The 19,464-nt window shown below is 34.9% G+C and overlaps 1 protein-coding gene across 1 annotated transcript in view; it reads right to left on the bottom strand.

The window, feature by feature from the left end:
• Window positions 1-19,464, bottom strand: part of LOC134529614 (plexin-A1) — a 97,698-nt gene that overhangs the window by 38,931 nt on the left and 39,303 nt on the right. Inside the window, exons 7-10 of the mRNA XM_063363900.1 lie at window positions 16,963-17,125; window positions 16,655-16,863; window positions 9,441-9,572; window positions 2,844-3,045 (exon numbers count right to left, since the gene is read on the bottom strand). Of these exons, the coding sequence (XP_063219970.1) occupies window positions 2,844-3,045; window positions 9,441-9,572; window positions 16,655-16,863; window positions 16,963-17,125 (706 nt within the window). The remainder of the gene's footprint in view (window positions 1-2,843; window positions 3,046-9,440; window positions 9,573-16,654; window positions 16,864-16,962; window positions 17,126-19,464) is intronic.

The raw sequence follows: 19,464 nt of genomic DNA, 5'->3' as shown, positions 1-19,464 counted from the left end.
TCGTAACGATACATCTTATCATTACTTAATGAAATTTATTGTTATATTATAATTATGACTATAATATAATTAAAAATAAATATAATTTAAAAAATTGAGAATCAATGTGTACATTGAGAGAATTTGCATTAGAATTAGAATTACTAAAATTCAGAAATCCATTCATCATATCGCTACTAAATTTTTTTTAAGTATATCTGTAACCAAAAGTGATATGATTAAGTATATATGCACTTTTCAGAAGGTGCAAAATATTAGTTAATGAAAACTGCTAATATGTACAGCAGACATATCCTGTGCTTTACTTAACAAGCATAAAACGGTATAAATTATGATCATGACACACAAGGCAAAAACAAGGAATCAAAAGCTGGTATTTAATAACATTAAAAAACCTAACCACAGTAATGTATATGATCAGACAACATATTAATTAGTTAGTAAAACTAATTAAAAAGTGGGAGGGCTATAACCTGGGTTGTTACAACACCAACCAATTTTTAGTTGATCGCTTAATGTTGTTGAATAAACTTCAGTATTTAGTATTTAGTATTTAGTATTTTAGCATTTTAGTATTTGTTCAGTAGCAATGTTTATTTCTTGCACGAGAGAAATGTAAACTGAAGGGCGAAAAAAAACAAGAAATACAGTGCGCAAAACAAACAAATTTGCTTCAGCAAAGTTTCCAGGATTTTCCGAACCGACCAAGCGAAATTACAATTACAGTGTAGTGGTTATTCGGTGGAATCACTTTGGGTGAGAGGGAGGGGGGTATATGGGTTTAGATTCCTTGTCCAGCCAACTTATTTTAAGTTTTTTAACGAGACTTCACAATCCCAAACTAAGAAGCCTTCAGGAAGCAAGAGGTAAGCACTGCTTGCATAAAAAATACTACCCCAATAAACCATTATTAATCTTAATTTTCCAGTCATGGATCTATCTCTCTACAAGCTATGCATATTCCACCACTTTGTTTCAGTGAGTTTTTTTACAATTTTTTTTTGTTTAAAGGAACTTTATTAATTAAAATACATCAAAATTAATAACACCTATCTTCCAGTGTTCTACGCATAATTAAACAATATAAAGAATCAAAAATGAAAATATAGAATTATGAAGCACCCAACAACTTTCAATTGACGATGCCTTGATGCCATGACTTGTTTTCCAAGTGAATAAAAAACTTACTCTAAGAACAAATTGAGATATCTTCATTTTATGTGTTTACTTAAATTCTCAACAGTTTGCACTATACTCCATTTATTCAGCTACATGGAAATCACTCAGCATTAACTTAATGTCCTCACAACAATACATTAGCAATATTAAATGTTGTTTCAAGTAATATTTTTTTTTACAGAACCAAAACTCAAAGAGACAAAAATTAAAAAAAAGGAAAAGAAGGTTAACTACCCACAGGCAGCTATGGAAATAAACGATAAGAAAAACCCATTATGAAGCAGGTAAATCCTACATAAGTTGGAGAGGTAAAAGTGTTTCAGCCAAAAGTACCAAAACACTGAAAGACTGCTTGCAAATTCAAGAACAGCGCAAAATTGCAGAAACTGACAGGAAAAAAAATTATTTTATATTGGTTAAATCAGAATGAGAAATGCCACTTTTTGCTCAACTCTACTGAACGAAGTACAACTGTGTGTCAAACATTGAAAGATAATGCAAAGACCTACAGGTCATTTAGTTTCAAATATTATTTTAATGATTGAGGAGAAAAATCCAGGTATGAAAGAAATATTTTCTAGGAACACTTTGTATTTCACAAAAATCAGTATGCCACTAAGCCATGTTCATAAACATAAGGATCCTGTTAGAAATACACCACCATAAGACAACAGAGGTTTGAATCAGAATAGTTTCAGAAAGCTTTGTGCGGCTGAAAAAGAATATATGAAGCAGCATATAAATTCTTTTCCAATTGTGTCTCACAATTGCAGAGCTCAAATAGCAAGAAAATACTTTGATTCAAGTTTATCTCTTTTTAAAATGTATTCTCTTTATCAAGTTAAGTGTTCAAAAGAAGTTAAAACACCAGTCAAGTATAGTATGTATAAGTTATTTTTGTCACCCAATTCAATTTAGGATTCAATGAGAGAAAATTGGTGCAACATCTGTATTAAGAATACAAAGTATCAAAAACATACAACATACTCACTGAAAATTTAAAGGAAAAAAGTACTTGTAAACATACTAAAGAAAAAGAAGCAATGAGAAAACTGAGAGATAAGCTTTGACCTGCAGAATGTAATCTCATGTCTAAGAGCAGTAAGTACTTTTTTTTATAAAAGAAAATTAAATTTATATAATTTAACAACTTATTATTCAAGCAGTAAAACTGCTTTGTGGACAGAAGCATTGTCTGGCATATCCGGAAATGACCTTTCTAATACCTTTAAATCCATTTTAAATCCATGAACATGATTTTACCGAGCTGATCACATGGATCGATTCCTGCATTCCGCAGAACCAGAATTTTTTTTAATTTCCTGTGTCATTTTAAATTTCCTCTATGAAAACCCTAATACGAAAAAAATTAAAATGATTTGTTCGGTGCCTGGAAATTCATGCAATTGGGAGGTTGATAGTGAACACAGTGTCATTGAAAAAGCCATGGTAAAAAAAAAAAAAGAGTACTTCTCACCTGTTTATTAACCTACAAGAGAGACGTGACAACCTCATAATGTAGCCATAAGCTGTGTCACAAAATGTCACATTCATACTAATTCAGCATTGTCTTAAGCACTTTTAAAGCTAATATATTTTTTTATAAAAACTATTCTAGGTACTAATCTGAACAATGCAAAACTAAACAGAACAATACTGCTCACCATGAATATTATCTGGATTATCCAGAGGTTTAGAGCCACCCCATATAACGGCAAATGTTGCAGTTATATTTGGTGCACGTGAAGTATATGTGAATTCCATTGGGTCACAGTAAATTGTATCCCCCAGCAGTTGAGCATTTACACTTGTCACGCGACCTTCAATGTTGAACTGACACACAAATCGAGTCTGGACGATGAATTGCTGAAAAAATAACACATCATTAAATCAATCATCTAAGCATTACTTAACTCTCCACACAAGTATATTATTCCAAATTTGACTTGCAACTAACTTAATTTTTAAAAAAATTCAACAATATTGTTAAGTACATGCTTTGTTTTTGTGATCATTCTCAAAGACAACTCCAATGATGATTACAAATCAAAACAAAAACCAATTTAACAAATGATAACGCCTTACTACCCATTCACCACTTCTGATTACTGAGATATCAAAGATGTTTGAACAGTAACTCTATTGTTATATGACTTGCCACTACTTAATCAACAGCTAATTTGTGACCTTTTTTCAATATAAATGTTAGCATGTCAGGTTGGAATTATTTCTTCTGTTATTTAAATGCATAAGCTAAATTTAAATAACCAAATTAGAAAGCAATGTAGTGTTCATCTCTTCAATAAACCTATCACGTCAATAAACAACCACAATGCTTCATTTTCCAACAATGTCTACATGCAATAGTGGTATCTCTAACTGCTCCCCACTATTGCAGATATATCTCAGTACAGTGTATTTAGTAGGGATGGGCCGGTCGAATCCTCGAATCCTCGAATCCCACCGAATCTCTAGTATTCGAAAGATTCGGGATTCGAGGGAAAATATTTAAAAACTTAAATGCTTACAATTTACTTGGCCTGTTTACGTTTTTCTTGGAGCACATGCTATTGAGGTACAGTAGAACCTCGTTAATACGTGATGGTCAGGACCGAGATAATCACGGATTACCGAATTTCACAGACTAGCGATTAAAAGCCCGGAAGGTCTTGTCAAGCTTCTCAGATACCGGCGTGCAGCTGGGTTAAGGCCAAGGTCATGTGACGTAACATCTCCCGAGGCTTACTGCGCCTTGGCAACAGATGGATAAAAAATAGTAAACTCCCCATTATTCGTGTTAATTGGGACCCGCTGATTCCCGGATAATTGAAATCCTGTAAAAAAAAATAATAAACCCGGATAATCCGTTCACGGTAAGGGCCGGCCGTCTTTGAATTAGTGTCTCGGCTTAAAAAAATACAGCACTGCCTAGCCATTAGTTCACAGTCATTTACAACAGCCGAAGAGAGAAAAATAAGATCATGCTGACCTTGCACACATAAATTTTGGGTAGCCCCCCCCCCCCCCCCCCCCTTCACACCCCTTCGTCACTCGCCAGGCGCCTGCCGTGCGTTGGCTTGGCGGGTGGAAACAAACAAAGGGAGACGGGAAGCAGAAGTCAAGACATCCCCCTCAAGTTTAAAGAGTGACAAATGTGACAGCTGAAAGGGGGGTGACACAAAGAGTCGGTACAAACAGCGTTGCAGAGTTTGGCGGCGCGATGGCTTGCAGTGTTTGCCGATGGCTTGCAGTGTTTGCCGGCCGGCCCGCGTGACGTTAATTTTAAGGACTGACAATTTTTACTTCTTTTTTTTTCCTGCTCTTTTAAATCGTCCCGGATTATCCGATTCCCGAATTAGCGCATCACGGATTAATAAGGGTTCTACTGTATTGTACTTCTAATTCGTTATTATATAAAAAAATTATGAAGCATGTACTGATTGGGAAACTTTCTTTATATTCATGAACATGGATGCATTGACGCTACATTGGCATTAAATAAGGCATAAATCACAGATGTATTCTCAAAATATGCTAAAAAATAAAATAAAGCACATTTAGGATCTAGACTAGTAATGTGAATCTTGTTTTTTTTTAATAACTTTACCGAGAAATCTGTTACTTAGTAATGCAACAATAATGCCGACTTTCATCACAAGTTACGGTCACACATGTAGTAATAACAATGAAATAATGAATGACAAAAATTAATACATTATACAATTATTATTTTAATTGCGATTCAATTTTAAATATTCTGATACACATTCTATTTACGAATTTTTTAAGCAACAAGTTTGGTTTGTGTAGACTACCAACGTTAAAATATGTATTAATTGAGAATTCCACGATGGCCAACCAATGAATTTGTTAGCCAATCATTTTGAGCAACACAAAAAAAAACTAATGTTAATATAAAGAATTTTAATAGGTAAACTAGAGAAAACACCCCGTCACTTTTAACTTCGGGCATATTAATCACTATGCTTTAGTGAGGCTTAATTTTAAAAGACGCATGACAATATTTCTTATGGCCTAAAACCATTGAAGCCAAGATGGCGCCTTTCAGTTTCCATTAAATATTTCAGGAAAGCGTTTATCTTCATTTGGGACTTTAAACAAATGTCAAGTAGGTAACTACAAAATATTGTTCCGTCGGATGTTGAATTTCGTTTTCCGATTTCCGTGGATACATGAATCACTGTACTCACAGATAATGCCTGAATGCCTTGAATCCACCAAGTCGGATTCTACAGCAATTGATGAAGTGACCAGATTCTTACGTGATCCTACAATTAACCCAGAAATAAACATCCTCGAATACTGGAAAACTCAGTCTGCGTGTTCACCCAGGCTACATAAACTGTCCAAAAAATATGTGTGTTCAAATATTTGCTATAATTCAGGGGAGAGATGGGTGTGCGGCTAGCTTAAGACTCAAACGTTCTGGCATCTAATAGACTTTTGTGTAAGCAGCTCAACCAATTAGGGCAAACAGTTTACAGCATGGCAGCAGGAGAGCTGTGCTATAACAGTGCGGCTGCAGCAGTGGGGTCTCATAATAGACATACTCTCTGTTTGGCAAGATAAGTACACGATGGCTGGGTGATGTTTGCACGCTTCAGGGAGGTTAAAATTACAAAAATAGAATGAGATGGGTGGCTCTACTTGTACAATATTTTCTGGCTGAAGAAGGTAGCAGGATTTGCTATGTGACCTGCTCATCTTTCATGTCATGAAAAGTGTGAGGTTGTACAGCAAGTACACAATAAAATACTTTTCAATCTGTTTAAAACTGTAAAACAGCTTGTAATGGGGTGTATACCTGTTATGTTTTCTCCAAATTTTTTTTGTGACTACCGAACTAGAACTAAGCAGACCGTCAACATGTAAGGGAGTGGGCTCAAGGTCAATGAGAGCTAGCACAGACAATACAAAATGTTTGAGAATCAAGGTAGGAGTAAGCGAACCTTAGTTTGAAGAAAGTCATGTGGTAGGGGCTGACTGGAGGCCAGTGAATGGCCAGAACATGTAAAAACATTCTCAAAGAAATAGTTGGCTGAACAGCCCACGTATAAGGGAGGGGCTACTCCGATAAGACAAGCAGTTGTAGAGATGCTGGCAAGTGACAAGCAACCCAAAGGCAATGCCACCAAAGATGACGATCCAAGGAGCCACCCGACGATTGAAGGCATGTTCTGACGATCCGTCAGTGCTTGTAGATCGTGGGTTCGCATCCAGTGTTAGGTCAGCGTGTACTTGCTTGTCTACTTGAGACATGAACAGATATATGATACACATTTATGCACGGTTATGCTCATGTTCAAGTGACTGGCAGAAGTTTGGTATTTTTTACTATTGTTCACTTATTTTTGAGGTTTTTTTTAACTTATATGTATGTATGTAGAATCTTTTAAATGTTAATGAAATGTGAATTTTTTTTAAATAATTTTTTGTATCTGGACTTATCATATTACTCTCAAACAAGTACACTCAAACAAATGTGTATACATTTATGGCTGTTGAATATGTGATGCATAAGTATGTAATCCACGCTGAAATAATTTCTATGTGAGACAAATTATTATGGGAAAGTTTACATAATTTACCCCCATCAGCGACTACCAAGCCTGCCAAAGTTGAGCTTTTTTCTGGCTGTTGATAGTTGCAATAGGCTGAGGCTGAATTAATTCAGGGGATCACCAGTAAATGTTCTGGCTTAGTGCTGGATGTTATCCTGGGTTGTTTGCATGAAGGTCTCATTATGGAAACTGTGAAAAAGTCGGTGTAGGAGAAGGTTTCCCCAAACGAGTGAAACAGGAATTAGTAAGGCAGCACAAGTACCGATTTCAAAAAGAGAGGGAAACTCTTCTTGAGTTTGTGCAGGACATCAGGAATGATGCGAGGAGTCTGGTGGTGAAATTGGAGGATGACAAATTGGTCAAATTAGTCTTGAAAAATATGCACCCTCGGGTTAGGAGGAAGTGCCTATGTGAGTAGGCCAGAAAAACCTTGAGGATCCTCTAACCTGGGCAGTGGAAGTAGACAACTTTTGTCATGCTGCCCAAGTCTTTGCAAAACAGACTGTAAACCCGAATAGGGGAGAAATCAATAAGGATGTAAAAGTTGGAAACAATATAATCTAAAATGTAAGCAGAAAGGACATTTTGCAGCCCAGTGTCCAGTTAAAAAGAAAGTTGAATATTTTTGTGATTTTTGTAGAAAAAAGGGGCACTTGGAGAAAAAAAAATGCTTTCAAAAGCAAAAGGAACTTTGATGTCCGAATTTAATGTTAAAGACACCTAATTTTCCCAGATGATGTTTTACATTAAATTTTTATAACATAGTTCTTTGATATGTTTTAGTTGGGCTGAGCAGCCTGCTTTGGTCACCATCAGATAACTTCACTCTTTGTTATTTTCTATGAGTTTTTTTCTCCTTATTTGTAACATGTGGTTCTTATCTCAAATGTTTTTGACTACTTGTGTGTGATGTCAGGTAATTTTTCTTGTTTGGTCTTTATACTGTTTCTTGCCTCTTTAGCCTTTGAAAAAGAGAAACAGATATTGGTGCTGATGTTGCTGAGGTCATTTGGTTGGAGTGCAACGGTGGTGTGGTGGATTTGTGCGGATGAGCGGCGAAGCAGAGGAAAGCGCGCCGCGAGAGACTCTGAGTTTAGCTGCGGATGAGTGCAGTTGGATGTGGCGCGGACACAGATGGCACGAGAGGCGGAAGCTTTTTGTAGCACTGTTTAAAACACTGCATCGTTTATTGTGAACTATGATCAACGAACTTACGGCCGAAGTAATTCTGCCTTTTGTGTTTTAATGGTGCTATTCAGTGGGGGGCAGATTTATGAACTGTAAAGAAACTTAAACTACAGACGTTTCCTGTGCTGCACGGCGTTATAGTGACGTGTTTGGAGTAAAAATACATTTTTGTAAATTATTGGAAACTTTTTCCAAGATATTCTGAATACTGTCGTGGCATTAAAGACTGCATCATTTTTGGATCAGTTGTCGTTATTAAAGTCTATTTTGAATTCTGTGGCAGATAAAATAAACTTTAAATGCAATTAATAACTGTATATTTTTTTGCTAGGGCATTCTCTGCTAAATATTTACCGCATTATTATGTATTATATATAGTTTTATCTAAGCCCACTTTAGAATGCTACAAAGTAGGTTTTTTGGATTTTAGGCAATTAGAGTTAATTATTTATTTGGAATAGTATTTTCTTTATTGTATGCATATGATACAGGAACTATCCATTTGGTACTTGTTCGGAGTATATCAATTTTGGAAAGAAATAATGTTTGGTTTTGCAACTTTGTTGTTTCATGACTCAACTACCTTAATTCTTTCGTTTTTAGTAAATTTAAATTTCTTCTACGTTACACCGAGAGTAGGGATTAATTTGTTGTTTTTTTTTAACCTTTTTTGCATTTTTGCTGAGTACTGTTTTGGTTGTAAAAGCATCCTTGCTTGTGACATAGTTTTGGTGGTCTGTGCTTCTTATGTGTAAGGATGCAAGACTGCACCAGTTATAAAAGAGATCCAGGTTACCACTCATTAACACCCTGATTCTAGTGAATTTGTAGGCTCCCCTGATTGCCTTGTGAGGTGAGTGTCTCTGAACTCCAGTGTGGTGCGGGCAATTTTTGTAAGAGCATGGTCTTGTAGTAGCGTCTAAGTTATAAAGGATATTGAAGTACACTAGACACTAGCTTCATTTCATTGTTCTTTCATCTATCATCATTTCATTTTCATCTTTCCACACCCATACCCATTCTATACCGTATCAATTTTGTGTCAGGTTCATGCTTTATTTCTAGTATGAGTATCGAGACACCACATGAAAATTATACACCAAAACTTAATATTTTCATGAATAGTGGTTTTACATATTTTGGAGCAATAATATTGATTCATAAATGATAAATAAGGGGAAAAAAAACATCAGTGATGGAGTATCCATGAAATGTCACTTGTTTATATTAAGTATAACATGAAAAGTTCTTACTGAAAGAAAAAAAAACCCTGGCTAGGCTGATTCGCCAGTGGGCTACTGTCACTGCAATAACTACACTAATTATTTGATTACTTGAAACTTTATATAGTCAACATATACTAAGTACGTAGTCAAACAATACTAAGTAGTATATGAGTAATTATCTTTAGCTGTGTATAACTAAATAAAAAAAAACTCAAATAACATTTTAAGTGGAGAGGAACTGCTGAATAAGCTGTTCAATACTTACACCAATGATGTGCACTCTGACCCGTATGCTTTTCCTTATTCCCGATGACACAAGTATTTCTGTAGAACCTCCTGTAGTTGCATTCAAAGTAGGACAAAATGTAGGCCCACTCCTATAGCTTGGTCCCATTCGCTGGAAGTATAACAAAAACATTTAAAATAAAACATTTTACAAACATGCTTGAAAACACTTTTTTTTTTACTTTATAAAACAACTGCACACTTGAATCTCAAAACAATCAGTGATCCTAATATTTTCTTCAACAACCTATTGGTATATCAAAATTAATTAGACTACTAAAAATTCTATACAATCTATAAAACAAATAACAAACTATTTGTGCTCAATTCGACCTCTATTAGGTTGGCCTAGCAAAGGAACCCAACATAGTAACAAATTACTCGAAAACTTGACATGTGTATGCAAGAGTATGCAAGGCTAATTTAAAATTACGTTTTTTAAATAAAGTTAGTTAGTTGGAAAAGATTATTATTTAAAAAATAAGAGAGTTTTCAAACTTCCTTTGTTTATTAATTATCTTTTAAAAAAAACACAACTTACACGTGGTCCCAATCGAAATTTGTTAATCGGTAAACATTTTAGTCTTCAAAAGTAAGAAAGTTCTTAAACTTGTCTGGTTACTTTCTGACAAAACAATTTTACAATACATACCAATCACAGTTCCAGTTGAACTTCATGTCACTCGATACATAACAATTTAACAACCTTAGACTACAACACCACAAAACACAGAAACTCCATTGCGGTGGCCATGAAAAGAAGTAACCATCATAGAGCCAACGGCATATGAATCAATAGTTACAATCGATCTAACACCATGTGATACAGTAGCAGCTTCCTTGCTGTATGCATCTATGATGTAACCAACTTTGCAACTCAAAAACATATATATAATAAAACATAAATAATGGTTTAAGATACCAGATGAAACTAGCAGAAATTATGTTTACAATATTGTTGTACCACCAAAAAACTATTTACTTGACTGCATCAACAACGAACACTCATGAACAACTTGGGTTTATACAGTAAATTCTCTTTAGTACGTACCCCTCCTTTACGTACTATTCTGTATAAAGTATTAACACGTCGGTCCCTTGAAAGGCAATGATAATTCATAGGGATTATTATCATATAACGTACAATTTTCCTTGGCGCGAATCATTATTACTCGGTAATACGTACAATTTTTATTCGCGTGAACAAAAAAAGTTTATGTAATATTTCTCTATGTAGTATTTCTACGTATAATAATTGCATTCACTCGTTTTACTTCGCTATACGCCATATTACGTTGCTTATGTTGCTTTACAAGCGTGTTTATTGATGAACATGGCTAAAAAAAACAATAGCGTCAGTGCAGGAAACAACGCGCGGCTAAATTTCATTTTAGCGCGAAACATTACTCAACTTACGTATTTACGTGTTAACTGACTGCCAAATCAAATTTATCAACATAAAATGAAGACACGGGGCCAAATTTTAAATATTGTTGAATGCACTATATTATGCATATTATCGTTGTTGAATAAGCAAATGGTTACGGCAGCGATGACGTGTTTTATTACTCGTACCTACTGGCTACACTGCAGCCTGTGACCGAGCGTCTCGAGGTTGGCTACGCTGCATCTTGTAGCTAATCTAAACAGTGTTTTGTTCGCGACGTAACGTAACCTAAACGGTAATAACGTATAAACGGAATATACCCTGAAATTGTAATTAAATTCCACTTGCACATTGAAAGAACTCGGGCTTTCTATTATAGATTGTTAGTTTTGTTAAGCGTATACTAGATAAAATGGCAAGTGAAACTTTCCGCCGCAACTAAAGATTTGTAGGTCACACTATGAGTACCGGTACTAAAAAACGTGTCGGTATTAGTATTGCAACAAAACTCGAGATTCTAAAAGCGGTTGACAACTGCAAGAAGAAGTGTGATGTGGCAAAACACTATAATATCGCGCCCACAACTCTGTCTACAATAATCAAAGACAGAGCTAAGATAGAAGAGAATGCAGCAAAATTGCACCACAAGAGGCAACGGTACAGTAAATGTGTGGATAGTGACCTCGACAAAAATCTTTTTGATTGGGTTGTTCAGGCACGATCCAATAATATACCAATTTCTGGCACAGTACCGCAAGAGAAAGCACGCATGGAGGCGTTAAGGCTTGGAATGGATAATTTCCAAGCCTCAAGTGGGTGGCTTACTCGATTTAAAGCAAGGTGGAATCTAAGTACACTTAAAATATGTGGCGAAGAAGCAACAGTTGATACCACAGTGACAGAAAATTGGAAACAGAATTTACATTCTCTCACAGCAGGTTATGCTGATAAGGACATTTTCAATGCCGACGAAGCTGGCTTTTTTTATAATCTCTTGCCAGACAGTACTTTAAGCCACAAAGGTGAAACCTGCCATGGAGGGAAACGCAGTAAGGAAAGATACACTGTACTTTTCTGCACTAACTCTGATGGCTCTGAAAAATTGAAGCTTTTAGTTATTGGTAAATATGCAAAACCTAGATGTTTTAAGAACATTAAAAAAACACCTTGCACCTATAAAAACAATAAAAATTCATGGATGACTGCTGTGTTGTTTAAGGAGTGGTTACAAATGTTGGATGCCAGAATGGGAGCATACAACAGGAAGATTTTGTTGTTTCTGGACTCTTGCAGTGCACACAAAGTTGGTGTCGAGTTACAGAATGTAAAGATAGTTTTTTTTCCACCTAACTGCACAAGCAAATTACAGCCTTTAGACCAGGGTGTAATTTCTCAAGTAAAACGCTTGTACAGGAGGCAACTAGTGCAGTTTCTATGTTGGCAGATGGAACACCAGAAAGATGTTTCAAAATTGAAGTGGAACATTTTAAATTCCATGGAAAGACTTTGTTTGGTGTGGGACAAAATCCCTCCTGTTTCAATTGCAAAATGCTTCAAGAGGGCAGGTTTCAGCACTGACAACTCTACAGATGCATCTCTGGAAGCTGATGTCCAGTGCCAAGAAGAAGATATACTTGAATGGTCTAAAGTCACAGTAAATCTGCAGGTGCAAGAAGCAACATTTGCCGACTATGTTGAAGTAGACACAGCTCTGGAGACTTGCCAAGAACACAACGACGACATTTCTGCTCCTGCTGGTAGTACTGAAGACCTGCTGGAGGATGATGCGGAACAGGAGATAAAACGTCCTACAAAGCAAGAGGCAACCAATGCTCTGGATGTTCTCCACAGAATGTTTTTGACATCTGAAGTGCCAGAAGCAAACATGGAACTTTTCAGGAAAGTTGAGTGTGTGGTAATGAAAGATATTTCACAGCGAAAAATCCAATCTACCATTCTGAATTTCATGCAAACATTGTAGGTCTAACTAAGTGTACATTGTAAAGTTGAACATAGTTTTTATTATTAGTACATAATTATTTTGTTAGTTTTATTTACCGGTAACTTATGTCAGTGCCCAAATTTTTGTAATTAATGTTTTCAAAGTGGAGAAAATATGGAAATATGGAAGATATGGAAATAATACTGTATTGTAGGGCCTATGAAATGAACATTTAAAAACATCTCTGATACACTGTATGAATGGCTATTACTTCCACTGCAAAAAGAGGTAAGCCTACTATGTATGTATATTTAAGGTTACCTATGTATTTAAATTATATTAACTATGTTTTACTAATATTTTGCATTACTTTATTTTTTTAAGTAAATCACATCATTGATAAAAACAAGGCGTGTAAGACCACATACATACGTTTTAATTAGAAAATGAAAAAAAAAAAATCTGTAAACATGTGCGGGAAGCGACATTTTTTTGGTTTAGGGTAACTCCTCTATAAAGTACTCCTCTATAAAGTAGTATCATATTTTTGGTCCCCTAAAGTACTTTATAAAGGGAATTTACTGTATATGTAAATATGAGCATTTTATTTGGGAATACAGCATTTAAAATAATAATCACGTTTTTGGTGAAGTGAACTGCATTGGATTTTACGGTATTTTGCTGTTCGCGAAAATACATTAGGAAATGTTTACACGTTTAACTTAATTATTGTTTCAGTGCCATGTGTGTATTTCATCTGTAAATATGTTAAACTATGTTCTTCGTGTGTTCAAGTAATGAGTTTGTGCATGTGGGATGACCAAAGGTTAATTCATGGAGTTTATATGGTATTTATATTGGGATTCATTTTGTCTTTGCTGTATATTCTATTAAAGATTTGATATTCCGATTCCTGCTATGTTTTACATCAGTGCACAGTATAACACAGTCTTCCAGTATTTTATCAGCTCTCCAAGTAGGAAGCAGAGGTCCTTCCATCGTTCCTCCTAGCATAGTTGCTCGTTGTCCAGCAGAAGTAAGGAAACAGCATGAGGCGAGAAAGAGACTTTACTTGTATCTAAGGAATTCTACTCAAGACAGATTTATAATGTGGAAGACCCTTACACTGAAAATGTTGAATTTTTATCCCCCAAATTATAGGTGCGAACCTCAGCAGGGGCAACCCCTCTGCAAGTAAATAGAGTATTGATACATTGACAGTTGAGGCTATAGTTCTATCCCTACAGCAACAGGGTTCTGCTATTAACTAGAAAGAGATGAAATTGCACTCAATATCAACCACCTAGAAGATTTATAATTTCATGTGGTTCAATCACTTAGCAGCACTTTTATTTCAAAATATATAATTAGTAAATTAAAAATGTATTCCATGACAAGCTAACTCCAAACTTTAAATTCCAATGAAGTAACCGACTTTGTGAAGATAACAAAATGAGTTATACTGGCATCATTTTATATCAGGTGGATTTTATTTTATTTGCAATCAACCCTGTACCATACTGGCCAATTTCTATGGATAATGGAATCCCCTGATAATGACAGGGAAAGCCTGCAAATACTATATAACCATTTTAATTATTTTGTTTCAGTTTATTTCTAATGCTAGGCATCATTAAATTATTTTTTATAATAAATTAGATATAACTGTCCAAATACAATCCAACAAAGTGACAATATTTATTCTATGCACGAGCAACATGGTATGGTTTATATATGTGTGTGTGTGTGTGTATATATATATATATATATATATATATATATATATATATATATATATATATGTATATGTATATATATATATATATATATATATATATATATATATATATATATATATATATATATATATAAAACGGATGGGCCGGTCGAATCCTCGGATCCCACCGAATCTCTAGTATTCGAAAGATTCGAAATTCGAGGGAAAAGATTCGGGATCCGAGGAAAAATATTGATATAAATGTAGTACTTTAAAAACTTAAATGCTTACAATTTACTTGGCCTGTTTACGTTTTCCTTGGAACACATCCTATTGAGGTACAGTAGAACCTCGTTAATACGTGATGGTCAGGACCGAGATAATCACGGATTACCGAATTTCACGGACTAGCGATTAAAAGCCCGGAAGGTCTTGTCAAGCTTCTCAGACACCGGCGTGCAGCTGGGTTAAGGCCGTTCACGGTAAGGGCCGGCCGTCTTCGAATTAGTGTCTCGGCTTAAAAATGTCTAGCCATTAGTTCACGGTCATTTACAACAGCAGAAGAGAGAAAGATAAGATCGTGCTGACCTTGCACCCACCCCCCCCCCCCCTCCTCGTCGAACAGCCGAATGCCAGCCAGACACATCACTCGCCAGGCGCCTGCCGTGCGTTGGCGGGTGGAAACAAACAAAGGGAGACGGGAAGCAGACGTCAGGACATCCCCCTCAAGTTCAAAGAGTAACAAATGTGATAGCTGAAAAGGGGGGCGACACAAAGGGTCGGTACAAACAGCGTTGCAGAGTTTGGCGGCCCACGCGATGGCTTGTAGTGTTTGCCGGCCGCCGGCCCGCGTGACGTTAATTTTAAGCGCTGACAATTTTTACTTCTCTTTTAAATCGTCCCGGATTATCCGATTCCCGAATTAGCGCATCACGGATTAACGAGGTTCTACTGTATTGTACTTTTAATTCGTTATTATATAAAAAATGATGAAGCATGTACTGATTTGGGAAACTTACTTTATATTCATGAACATGGATGCATTTGTATTTGTACACATGTATTTTAATTGCAATTCAATTTTAAATATTCTGATAAACATTCTATTTATGAATTTTTTTTAGGACCAAGTTTGGTTTGTGTAGACTACCAACATTAAAATATGTATTATCTGAGAATTCCATGATGGTCAACCAATGAATTTGTTAGCCAATCATTTTGAGCAACATAAAAAAAAACTAATATTAATATAAAAAATTTTAATGGGTAAACTAGAGAAAACACCCCGTCACTTTTAACTTCGGGCATATTAATCACTATGCTGTAGTGAGGCTTAATTTTAAAAGACGCACAACAATATTTCTTATGGCCTAAAACCATTGAATACAAGATGGCGCCGTTCAGTTTCCATTAAATATTTCAGGAAAGCGTTTACCTTCATTTGGGGCTTTAAACAAATGTCAAGTTGGTAACTACAAAATATTGTTCCGTCGGATGTTGAATTTTGTTTTCCGATTTCCGTGGATACATGAATCACAGTACTCACAGATAATGCCTGAATGCCTTGAATCCACCAAGTCGGATTCTACAGCAATTGATGAAGTGACCAGATTCTTACGTGATCCTACAGTTAACCCAGAAATAAACATTCTCGAATACTGGAAAACTCAGTCTGCGTGTTCACCCAGGCTACATAAACTGTCCAAAAAATATTTGTGTTCACCACCTGCGACAGTGTTCTCTGAACGTTTGTTCAGCACTGCAGGAAACATATGTGACCAAAAATGGAATCGTCTTGATCCAGACCGTGTCAAAATCCTTGTTTTTTCAAATAAAAATTTAAAGGGTTAAATAATTCTGCATAATGTTTAATTTTTTCTCTTAACTTATAAATTATTTTATAATTAACCCTTGAGAACTGGATTCGGATTCGAGGGGTGGATTCGAGGTACTGTTTGGGATTCGGATTCGAGAAAAATGGGATTCGAACCATCACTAATATATATATATATATGTGTGTGTGTGTGTGTGTGTGTGTGTGTGTTTATACTTTATTGTTCAGGTATTAGACACTCTACTGTTGAATAGATGCATAGATTTAAACAGATCAAGAAAATTTTGAAGTCAACTTTTTAAAACGATACTTACACTAACACCAGTAACAAGAATATCATTTCGGCAGTTTTCAGCAGTATCATGGGTACATCGATGTCCATCAACACACCAGTCACAGGGAAATGAAGATGACACGCACTGTGTGCACGAACTGTATGTGTTGCAATCAAAGAAAGTGAAATTGGTGGCTACAAAATCAGGGCCAGATGTCATACGAACTGATAACTTTGCTGTGAAGTGATCTGCAAGCACACAAATACACACAAAATATAATACCTTTTAATACTACCTTAATACTCAGACATAATTTAACTAAAACTTTGACTTGATTAAAAACTTACGCTGGCCAGGTGGGATAGATGGCAAAGAATCTGTTCTTGGTGTCGTGCAGTTTACACCATACGATTTCCGAGTAGCATTTGTTATGAGTGTCTTGTCGAGAGCTGTGAAGGCGCATTGGAACTGCCCAGGTAGCGTTGGTAAGTTGTCAATCACAAGATCCAACTATAAAGGAATAAAATAACTGTGTTAACACTACACACAATATACTCCTCATTAATGATGAACCAAAAAAGTTACAGTCTCAGACAGTGCACTATGACAAATTTCCAGTACCATAAGTAAAACAACACATGGAAAATATTGTTGATAAAATATTCCCTTTAAATGTACAAAATTGTACAAGAAGATTTAAAAAAAAATTATAAGCCACATTTTACTCATTGCTACCTACCATACTAATACCACAAACCATTCAATTCATTACATCAACTTTATTTCTATTTCTAATCTAATTACCACTTTTCTTAAAATACATGGACGGCTTACAGTTTATCATTAGTCATTGATTGCTCATTCTATGCTACAGTATTAATCCCATTAATTTAACTCAAATACTTCATTACAAAGGTTATCATACTGTTTTTTTCTGAATATAAATCAATATTATTTACAAGCGGAATCTATTCTAGAAACTAGCAGTGGACTTTTATTTGAGATCTTAAGGCTTTAAGCAATCTACTATATAACAAAATGTATACAGTTACAGAAGTCATTCATGTTTTGTGATTCAGTGCAGTTGTTTTGGGACACAACAAACATCTAATTTATCAGGTAAGCGTGTTTCATCAGAAAGAGAAACAGTCAAATCATTAAATTAGATTAAAACTCTCAGCACAATGATAAGACTAAATATGTGTCTGTTTAACAGTCCACATGTCTGTAAACTAGCAATCAACATAGATGTGAAATTAACAGTTTTCAAAGCTCTTGTTCTTAGAGTTCAACAGTTGAGAATGTAACATACAAACTGCTAAGCTTTAACTGTTCTTGTTTAATTACCTTAATTTAAGACCATCCATACTGCCCAGTTTTGAATTTAGAAAACTATTAGTTACTTTTTGTCCATAACTGATATGTCTCAATAGTTCTTCAATTTAACAGCTGTTCACAGGCTATGCATTGTACACTTCACAATAAAAACAATATTTTATACAGAAACTTAACAATTTCAATAAACTACATAAACATGCTCATCTTCTTGATTGTCCAATAAGTATGAAAAAGTTGTGTGCTACTTTACAGAAATATTTTTTTTTGATCACACTTACCTAAATAGAAGCAAATAAATCAATTTATAAATGGTAATATATTAAACTTCTTTTATACTTTTAATTTAACAAATTGACCATCGATTTTCAGGTTTGTTGTATTGTCATATGATTATGTTATATGAGATTTTATTATTTGTCATTAGCTACTGATGTTTGTATTTGTATTGTCTGTTATTGTTTTTAAGCCTGCTGTACATCCGTATTTATCCTGTCTGTTGTAGACCCTGCTTGTATGTGGTGCTTATTTTAAGTTTTCTTTGACCTACATCATTTTTATTTTATTCGACTTTTGTTTGGCTCAGTAAAGGTGTGTACACTTTATCTTACAATGAAGCATGATACATAAAAAAACTTATAATAAGTTATACCTAGGAAACATGAAATTACATACTAACAAATTACAAATTCAATTACTGATGACTCTTCTACCAATTTAACAACAAAGTTTAGTAGTAACTTAAAACAAATAGAATACTATCGTAAAACATAAAATATTGTTTTCAACAGAAATATATAAATAAAACTCTTATAATGAAACTGTCATGCTCTTCATTCTCTTACACACACATATTCATTCAGTACTCCCTTAATTGTTTGCAAATTTAAAATACTAATTTTTTATAAAATTTCTTTCAATATCTTTGTAGACCATTGGTCTGTCATCGTGGTCGAAGCTGTTTCAGAGGCGATATGCCGTAATTGTGAAGGATTTCAACATGTTTTGGTTTAATTCATGGGTATTAAAAGTTTACGATATGATTATGAACTGGTCCCAAGACTGTGACGCAAGCTTAAAAACGTAAATCGCCAGGATAAATACTGAGGAGTTTCTGGTAGAAATATTTTATGTAGGATAAGTGGAGCGTTTAGTGATCGTTTTTGGTGAAGTTTAAGCCAACTTAGTTTTTTATAGTAAGAGTGCAAGTGATCATGTGTTTTATGATTATAAATAAAGTGAATGAAAGTATTTTGAATTTTTTGTAATCTTTTTACAGTTAGTCTGCCATGTGATTGTATACTATGTCACAGATGAGGCAAAATTAATGACTGCATGAGTGTAGCTTTCACACACACTGACAGGAATTTATTTAGTTTATTAAGATAGGTAGTGAAGCACCAAACATGATTTTTTTACAAACATGGGTCACATTCACCGCCAGGATAAATGTTCATCCATAATAATGCCCAAGTTATTAACAGAACTTGGAAGCTCAATTTTTGTTCCTCCTA

Source organism: Bacillus rossius, chromosome 2, assembly GCF_032445375.1.
Source record: "Bacillus rossius redtenbacheri isolate Brsri chromosome 2, Brsri_v3, whole genome shotgun sequence".
NCBI lineage: Eukaryota > Metazoa > Arthropoda > Insecta > Phasmatodea > Bacillidae > Bacillus > Bacillus rossius.
The sequence above is the reverse complement of the archived record's forward strand: the minus strand, read 5'-3'. Positions and strand labels throughout refer to the sequence as shown.